This window comes from Xiphophorus maculatus, chromosome 6, assembly GCF_002775205.1.
Source record: "Xiphophorus maculatus strain JP 163 A chromosome 6, X_maculatus-5.0-male, whole genome shotgun sequence".
Classification (NCBI taxonomy): Eukaryota; Metazoa; Chordata; class Actinopteri; order Cyprinodontiformes; family Poeciliidae; genus Xiphophorus; species Xiphophorus maculatus.
Window position 1 is genome coordinate 20,544,624 of NC_036448.1, and position 9,972 is coordinate 20,554,595.

The 9,972-nt window shown below is 39.0% G+C and overlaps 1 protein-coding gene and 1 non-coding gene across 2 annotated transcripts; both read right to left on the reverse strand.

Moving 5' to 3' along the window:
* Positions 1-300: 300 nt before the first annotated feature.
* Positions 301-8,369, reverse strand: dapk3 (death associated protein kinase 3). The gene is made up of 9 exons (XM_005806274.2): positions 8,299-8,369; positions 6,930-7,034; positions 5,140-5,500; positions 3,966-4,095; positions 3,807-3,855; positions 3,674-3,700; positions 3,442-3,594; positions 3,297-3,342; positions 301-1,916 (listed from the first exon to the last, which is right to left on the reverse strand). Exons 2-9 carry the CDS (start codon positions 6,989-6,991, stop codon positions 1,380-1,382), a joined length of 1,365 nt encoding a protein of 454 aa, XP_005806331.1. The 5' UTR covers positions 6,992-7,034; positions 8,299-8,369; the 3' UTR covers positions 301-1,379.
* Positions 8,370-9,755: 1,386 nt separating this feature from the next.
* Positions 9,756-9,827, reverse strand: trnae-cuc. The gene has a single exon. It is a non-coding gene; the product is annotated as a tRNA-Glu (tRNA).
* Positions 9,828-9,972: the final 145 nt, after the last annotated feature.

Genomic DNA, 9,972 nt, shown 5'->3' on the forward strand with positions numbered 1-9,972 from the left:
CTTCAAAGCCAAAGCAGCACAGATTTTGCTGCACAAACGTTTGATATCCTTTTTCTCTGATTTGAAGACGATTGAGGGACCAACTTCACTCAGGTTAACAAAATTTATGTAATATAACAAAATCTGCAAAAGCTCACAGTGTATGAACATACCGTGTGTGCAAATCAAGCTGTAAATATTAGCGAGTCCAACTTCTTGGCCTCATTCATGAGGACAGAATGTTTACTGCCTGAATCTGAATATATATATTTTTTGTTGATTTTTTGCAGTTATGTTAAAATGATTCCCACACAGAAACAATTTGCTGAAGTTTCTTTATTTGAAACAGTTCCCAGAAATACTTACAGATCAGGATACAGATTAAAATAGATTCTGAAACTGCTTTATAAGTGCAAATGAGTACATTTCTCTACTGAAAAATACTACAGACGATAAAACACTATTCCTGCACAGGGAACGTGGTAGCTGGATGTGAAACTCGTCAATGGAATGTCTGAAGTGTGCCTTGACGAACGCAGTTACACCGAATGTACTGACAGAAGGTTCCATGCACACCGTTGGGTCTACAAGACTACTGTGCAAAACATGTCGCATTTTAAGACTAAAATGATTGAGCTGATGGCAGCTGAATGCCCACGATGAGGTTGATCTGTTTTCAGGCACTGCAAAGGCTGATTCATACATTCTCAAATCAGGTAATGCTTTATTTTAGTAGTTACTGTAAATTCAAACCTATATCAAGTTATTCTCCTGCTAAAATAAATGATTTGGCACCAATGAGATGGAGAACGGTTTCAATAGTTAACAGGTGATCCAATTTAAATTACATGACATGTAAAATAAAGCGTTACCCTAAAGCTCTATATTCAGCGCTGAGGCTTTAAATTTATTGCATCGACATTCAGTCCAGACATGCATGTAACTGCATGAATAAATACACCTGAATCCCTCAGAAATCTGATAATATTACATATATGGTGAAGATCAACAGGAACACAAAGGGTTAAATTGAAAACTAGCTAGTCTTTAAAATGACAAACCAGGCTACAAATGCTCAAAGGAATGGGAGTCATTTCCTTCCTCGCCAACACGGTTTGAAATGACAGCCGAGTTATGGTACGTTAAAATATCTAGAAATCATAAATTAATGTATATTTTTAAAAAAATAACAGCCTTCTTTTGCAGAAGTGGCTTCAACATGTTTGCCTCTTAGATTCTCGTCCTTCCCTCTGGGATGAAAATGGTGGAAGATTTTCCCGATATGCAGCAGCAGTAGCGAAGCGCGTGGAGATGACACTTATCTCCTCTGAGAACAAGCAGAGCAGAAGGGCGGGATGAAGCTGTAGAGAGAAAACGTCTTGGCTGGACGGCGGCTCAGCTCAGGGGACGCTGCCGGATCCGAGGGCGTCCTTCTCTGCAGACATGGACCTGAGCAGCTCCTCCACCCAGCGGACCTCCAAGGCCACCTGCTCGGAGAGCGCGTCGTAGCGGTTCTCCAGACGCCCAAACTTGCGCTTGAGGTTGTTGGCTGACTGCATGGTGAGCCGGGCGTCCTCCTGGCACTTCCTGCGCTGCGTCTGGGAGCGCTGCAGCTCCTGGCGGATGTGGCTGAGGTCGGCGGAGATGCTCTGGTTCTCCTCCTTGTACCAGCCCTCCTTCTCCTCGTAGATGGATAGCAGCGCTGCCACGTCCTCCTGGCAGGAGCGCTGGTTGCGCTCCAGCTCTTTCAGGCCCTCCTCCGCGGCAGCGATCTCCTCCAGCACCTGGGAGAAACGCTCAAAGTTCACATAGGTGTTGTTGGGAGGCATGCTGGAGTGAGACTTGATGGTGTATTCCTTCAGCCGGGTGGTCTTCAGGCGACGGCGCTCTGTTTTGTGATCCCGGTCCTCCTGGCGCACGTTTCGCCTCTTGATAACCTGAAGAAATCAAATTTTGGAAATTGAGAAGACACTCCACAGATGTTATGACAGAATTTCATGCTTTGCCAGACTAAAACCACCAGAGTCCTCAAATCATCTCTAAGGTATAAACTGAAAAGGTTAAAGATCATCTATTATCCTTCCCTGTTAGGATAGGTCTATGTTCAGTAAATTTTTGCACAAAATTTTTCCTGGATAATGAGATTTTAGTCTGATCAGTTCTGTCCATTTTGAACTGTTTTAGGGTCTCTTGTCACTTTAAATCCACATAACTTGCTGCTGGCCACGCCACATACTCACTATTATGCTTGCATGTGAAAAAGGCTGCAAAAAGATGTAAAATCATACACCATGCTTTGAAAAGCAGAAGTAGAGCCTACTGCACAACCACCAAGAACGCAGCTAGTGGTTTCCGGATGGTAAGTCGACAACAAAACACTTGTTTTTTCAAGCAGCCATTATTACAGTAGTGAAACCAGCTGACCAAATGTGCTGGAACTCTGCTTGGGTTGCTAGGCAGCAGGATGGCCTCGGCTGGGGTTGATAGGTAACGTTCAGTGCCTGTCGAATGTGACGCTACATTGAAATACATTATTGAAAAACAGCTGACTGTTTTATTTACTTTTTTCTTTTGCTGTTTTCAGAATCCGTGGAGACCCAAATGGAAGTACAAACATGAGAACTTTGCACAATAGGTCTTATTTAAAAATAATTAACGACCACAGCGCTAAGAGTTCAAGTTTTAAATGCAGAATCTAGAAATGTCAACGGAGATAAACACGTACTACATAACCGGATAGTTAGACGGACAAAAAGATGGAAGAATAACTGGATCACTGGTTACTTAGGATAACAGATAAAGAAATGGACGAATGCACTGACAGAAGGATGAGCGGATAAATGGATGGAGGAAAGAAGGCATAAAGGATTGATCAATAATGGACAGAGACAGACTAATTGATAATTATATTATAGGTTACAAGGATAACAGATTGATGGATGATAAGAGGAAGGAAGGATACGTTTATGGATGGATAATAGACAAATGAATTAACTGATTAATGGATGGAATGGTGGATAAAAAAAAAACAAAAAAAACTTTTTTTCTAATTTCTTAATCTATCCAGACTTGGGAAAACATTTCCTGAATTTTCCAGCTGGCATGAAAACCCTAAGAAAAACTCCCTGGACTTTAAATGAGACTCCAAACATCCCATAAACAGTTTCTGGTAACCAGTACAATCTGCTCACAGGAGGAGAAAACTACAACAATAATAAAAGCATAGAAAAACTGATTAAACAAGTCAGTAGATCTACTAAGAACCATTTCTAAGTTTTAATGAGAACAGTGAAATAATTAATAATTAAAATGCCAACCTTAATCCAGGGATGCTCCAGACTGTCATCAATTGTCATTCTCTTCCTACACAAACAGAAATCATTCATCAAGTTACCATTTCTTCTAAACTAAGGTCCAGTAACTTAAACAATGTGAATCCATGAGTTTTATTTATTTTATTACTTTGGGTCTTTGACCAGCAGGCGGCGTATGAAGTCCTTGGCCAGCTCGCTGGTGTTGCTGAAATATTCCTCGTCGAAGTCGTAGTTGACAGCTGAGATGTTGGTCAGAGTCTCCTGCTTGGTCTCGCCGAGGAACGGCGACGCTCCGCTCAGTCTGACAGACAAAACGTTTCCCGTCAGCGCTCACTTTAGAAATGATTCGACCGAATGCTATGATGAGAAACTTTACTCACAGAATGTATGTGATCACTCCGATGCTCCTGCAAGCAGGAAGAGATGAGAAAAGAGAAAATGGCAGGTTGGTAAACATCTCTAGATGAGGAGAGGAAAATAAAACAAAAACAAACAAAAAAAAAGACTCCTCACCACATGTCTGCCTCCAGGCCGAGAGGCTCGTAGTTGACTATTTCTGGTGCTGTAAAAAGCATGAAAGAATGAAAGCTTTAATTCAAACCAGATGTGATCTGAAGCTAAACATTTTCCACTTACGAGGTTTAAACTCAGAGTGCAGCTGTGAGGCCTTACCGACAAACTCTGGAGTCCCAAAGATGTTCTTGAACTCGTTCCCAGCTTTGATCTGGTGAGCGATCCCAAAATCAATCAGCTTGATCCTGGGGTTGGGAACGTTCTTATCCAGCAGCATAATATTCTCAGGCTGAAAGATTAAAAAAAGAAAAGGATTTTTACCTTTAAAGGTGACCTTCCTTGGTAGGATAGGTCTGTAGGATATACAGAACGTGTTCATTACATCTTTTAGCACAAAATCATTCTTAGATAATGAGATTTTAGTTGCTCAGCTCTGCCTATTTTAGAATGAGATGTTTCAGGGCGTCTTGTCGCTTTAAATCCATATAAGCTGCTGCTGTCCACGCTGCCCAAACTCAACGTTCACCCTCACATGTGAAAATGGCTGAAAACAGATGCGCAATTACACAACTATACATCTTTGAAAAGCAGAAGTGGAGCGTCCTGCACAACCAATAAGAATTTAGCGAATGGCTTCTGGATGGTAAGTCAGCAACAAAACACTTGTCTTTTCCAGCAGCCATTGCACAGCAGTAAAACCTGCTGACCAAACGTACTAGAGCTCAGCTTGGGTTACTAGGTGACGGGCTGGGGTTGCTAGGTAATGATGCCTGTAGAATGTGACTTAACAATCGAAACACCAATAAACACACAGTTATTGCCAGAAAATGGCTGGTTGTTATTTTTAAGCGTGAGAATTAAAGCAATGCAGATAATTATTTTTCTTTTAAATGGAAAAGTAATTTAAACACACAATGACAATGATATCCCCAAATATTAAACACATTTCATCACTACTAATTTGTTTAAAAGTGGCAAAAATTATTTTTGTCCAATTTCCATAATTTTCCACAAAGGTGGATAAACGACCTGCTTAATGGATGGAAGGAAGAATAAAGGGATTGACGGATTAAGATCTGCTGACTTGAATCCAACGATTCTTTCTTTCCCAGATTACAGAAGAGCTCCGAAACGCATTGAGAAAGTAGACACTTTGTTATAGAGCTAGTTAGGAATTTTATTTATTTATTTTTTTTAACTCTTCACACATTTACTCTACAGTATAATTTCCAGCTTAGTTAAATTTTTTTCCAGGTAAAACTACCATGGTTAACACCCGAAGCCCTCAGCAGCCTTTAACTTCCCACCAGTTCCCCTTTTATTAATGGCTGACCTTCAGGTCGAAGTGAGCGATGCGTTTGGAGTGGAGGTAGTGGACGCCATCCAGTATCTGCTTGAGAAACTGCGTGGCCTCCTCCTCGGTCAGAGACTCCTTCTCGGCCAGGAAGTCGAATAGCTCCCCGCCGGATACCAGCTCCAGGATCAGGATCACATCCGTCTTGTTCTCAAAGATATCGTTAAGTGTGATGATGTTGCTATGCTGGATCTCTCGCAGGATGTTGACCTCGCGCTCAATCTCCTCGCGGCTCACCCCACGCCGGCTGGACGACAGGCGCCGCTTCTTGATGAACTTGGCCGCGTACTCGACGCCCGTTCTCTTCTCCTTGCACTTCCGGACGATGGCAAACTGTCCACTGGAAAGAGAGGGAAGACCAAACCTCTTGTAGAAATCATGGTGCACATGAATATTGAACTGAATTTGGACTTTTAATGATGCATTCAAACTAGGAGTGGATGATACAGACTTTAAACTTTATTGTGTTATTTTTTGATACTATTGTGATAATGATAAACATTAGGATTTAAAAAAAAACGTATTCATTACTAATTTTTTTAAGGTAACTGTATGGATATAATATCATAGCAAATATCGTTTAGAACAAACATTCTTCTTTACAATAATCTTCTTGAGGATGCCACTTACTTAAAAAGTGTGATTTATATCAGTAAACTGAAGAAGAGTCCCTTTAAACATGGTTATTTTTCTGGCTTTCAGCCATTTTCCACAAATGTACAATCAGGTTGATGTCAGAGATCTAGGGGGGAGGCTGATCAAGAAGCTTCAGATTAACATTTCAAACACAGTTTGATGTGGGACATTTAACTATGTGCAACTTTCCACCATCTGCCAGGTCAAAGGAAACTGGTTGGGATGTTTGGGATCAAACCAGCTTCCACAAACATGGAGAAAAGCCACTTTAATTATACAATTGAGGAAGATTCAAGTGCTTCATTAAATGCCAATGCTAATGCAAATAGTATCTGCTAGTATAGTAGTGAATATTTAAATATTGATTAAGCCTGTACCTTTCTGAAACTCTAACTGTAAATTATACTAACAGATATTTTCTTAAGAGTGAGAGACTCCTTCCAGACAGAGGAATCTTGCAAGCAAAGCTTGATATCAGCATAATTTCAGAACAAGTCCAACACTAAAGAACCATTTTAATTGTACTTAAAAACAACTACATTAACTGAAATGTTATTTATAAAGAAAAAAATCAAAGTGAAACCGAAGTGGAAACATAACAGCAGGATCTCTCCCTGTATGATTTAATTCAAGTTTGTTTCAGCAAACAAAAACACTCCGACACAGTCTCGATGTTTAGAAACCCTCCACCACAGCAGAGGAGGAAAAGGACAGCGAGAGCCACTGACGTCACAGTTTCTGCTGCATTACTGCAGAAAGAGATTAGCCAAGGCAGGAAGGTGGGTCAATGTCTTTAAAAAAAAAAAAAAAAAAGAGATGACTCGTCTTTAAAAGTGTCCAGTGCAGCATAAAAGTGCATTCAATTATATTTTATGTTGCTGATGCAAACTCGTTATGATCTCGTTTTTTTTTTGGCAGCCTGGAGTTCATACCTGACAGATCAATAAACTGTGTGGTCCAGATACGCTCATAATTACAAGAAATAGATCACTGGAGTTTAGCTATACAGCTGAGGAAGCCTTATTAGAGTTTCATAAAGTGCTTGGCGTGCATTCTGCCTGGCACTAAAGGGCTACTGTATTGAAATTAAACACTTGAAAAACATGTTTCTGTCAAGTGGAAGTGGTTCCTACCTGCCCAGCTCCTCTCCCATCTCGTAGTAGAGCTCAACATCTTCCTGTCTGAAGCCAGCCATGGTGCTGATGCTAACGGTGCGGGGAGAAAGTCCTACAGGTGTCCTGCAAAGTAAAGAGAAAATTAACTATACAAATCAGTCAGTGAGAAAAATAAATAAATAAAATTTACATGACATAGAGTATAAATGCATCACTGTCGTATTTTAATTCAATAGAATTCAATTAGATGTCTTCTTAATAAAAAGGAGTCATAATAGACATGTTTTGTTGTTATGGGAAGTCAGATGTTCTTTGACAGATGGAAAGTTGAGTGGAAGGAAAAAGTTGCTTTATGTCCATCTTGAAGTTCCACAGTTATACCATCTGCTGCTGTTGGTCCAGTGTGGCTTTTACATAGGAAAACAGCATGGATGGCAAACTTCATAATTTGCTCAGAGCACTAATAAGTAGATTAATCATGCTTGATTGGCCAAAAAAAAAAAAAAAAAAAAACTTGAGGATGCCTTGAGGATTCAAATAGGAAATATTTAGAGTATTGTCAAAAAACAAAGTTAACACTTTCAGCAACACAATTTTTAAGAAACAGAATTGTGTACTCAGTCCATCTAATATGAATTTTCCTTCTTGAATTTAAATACTAAAATGAATTTAAATTATCGCTGTTTCTCTAAGAGCAAAACAGTCCCTTATTTTTTAGATAATATCCCGAGTTATAAAGCAGCATAAGAGTCTCCTGTGTTTATGGATGTGGAGCTGCTCTCCTTGCCCTGCCTCCTGTCCTCCTTATTTGGTGGTAGTGAAACCACAGCTTTAGTTTTCAGACACTTTGGGGCTGATGTCAGACCTCTGCATACCAGTCTTACTTAGATCACCTCCTGCTCCTGCTTCAGCAAACTCTGACTCAATTAAAGGGCCCGGAGCGACCTCACAAAGAGATGTCTTACCTTTTGTTTCTTCACGCTGCACAAAATATTCCTAACTCGTAAAGGCTTTTATGAACGACACAATTTCCGATTAACGTTTTTGTTACGGTTTTACAAAAATAAAAAAACGGGCTTTTCCTGAGAAATACAACCGATAAAACAGCCGAACGACGAACGTGTTTACAGATAACACGAATCAAACTAAAAGCCACACATATCTCATTATTTTGTTTATGATTAAAGGAGTTTCAACGCAACAAGAAGAAACAAAACGAATCCTGACAACGGAAGACAGCTAGCTATAGCTCGGTACATAACCTAGCGTTAAACACCGGCTCTCGTTGTTTTAAACCTCACAAAAAGCTACTAAAGCCCAAATTATGACAGCAAAATACACAGTTAGTCATATTAAAAGAGAAAACATTACAGCAATGGATACTCACCGTACGGTTCGCTATAGCTACTGCATTCCTCATCCAACTAGCTGAATGGATCGCCTGGTTTATCAATTTATTGACGTTAAGACAGAGAACTTCCTGCGTGCACCTTCAAAGTAAAAGATTTTCAGAGAATTTCATGGATTTTTATTTTATTAATTTAAAAATTACAATGTGCTTAACATTCAAATGAGCTCCAAAAATGAGAGTATGCATACCAAAATAAACTGAAAAAGTAATAAAAAAAAACAGTTAAAATAAAAACAAATAAAATAAGAAATTGATTTGCAAATATCAAGGGCTAAGTGCCAAAATGTAACAAATAAATATGCATTTTAGTTATATTTCTATATGTGTTAATTTAAATGACAAATGCATTTATTAGATAAACTAATAATTTAGTTTATCAAGAAGAATATTTGGTGGATAGTGAATTATAATAAAGGAGGGTCGCTGCTGATTCAAAGCATCTCTGAAACCAACACAAACACAAAATAATCCAGAAGCAAATTCAAGAATTCAAATTCAAGAAGAATTTGAATTCACCATATTTCAAACGATTATATAATCATTTAGGCATTTATTAAACTATTACATAGTCAAAGGCAAAGCACACCAGTTAAATTAAATTAATGTTTTCGTCTGACCTAGTTAAAGTCTATTTTTGAAATTAAGATGCCACGGCATGTCCTTAAATAGACTGCTCAAACTCATCAGCTATCTGTTCACAATCCTAAACTTAAGTAAACTTGGGCAATGCAGAAAGATAATCATCCAAAGTTCATTTCTAGATGGCTGAAAACAAAACGTGTAGGTTTTGGACCGGCCTAGTCAAAGTCTGGACTAAACTGAGATGCAGTGGTGAGCATAGGCGTTAGATAATAATATTGAAAGGTCTGCAATGCCTGGTTGGGTTGGTAACTATCAGTTTCTTGCATGACTGATATAAATAGCGTGAATTTATACAATAAATTTATATGATTAATTAAAAAGTCACAGATTTTTTTTTTAAAGTCAGATTTAAAAAAAGATTCTCGATTGCCTGTGAACGTATAATCTCTTATTGTGAAGTTTTAAATTCTTCAGGTTCCGTTAATGATGGCTGTCTTGACACAGGTAAAGTATACACCAGACGGAAGGACATATGGAATGACATCAGGCTGAAAGTCTCCTGCATCATGTCTGAAGAACAAGATCGAGCACGCAACAATAAAGATTATAGAAGGGTCCTGCTATGAGCTGCGGATGTGAAATAACAATGACATTGATGAATAGATGAGGCAGAATTACAGCTGCCTGTCTTTTCTTTTTTACTTATTCAGTCTTATGAAGTTCTATTTAGCTTTGTAGTTGCACCGATAAAACGGTAATTGAACAGTTTGAAACTTGGACTCTTAATCCTGATAATAAATGCAAACACCCTTTCTCAACTAAAAAAATATCCTCAAAAGTTGAAAAAGATGTTCCCTGACCGGGAATCGAACCCGGGCCGCGGCGGTGAGAGCGCCGAATCCTAACCACTAGACCACCAGGGAAGATGATGACTGCAACGTAAGAGCAGAAAGTGAAAACGGTAACAGTGTGACGTTTCACTTCTATTCGTGTTTAGGGAGAAAAATAACCCACAAACTGTTCCACGTTATATTTTCGTTGTAAAAGCTATGTTTTGCTTTATTTTAA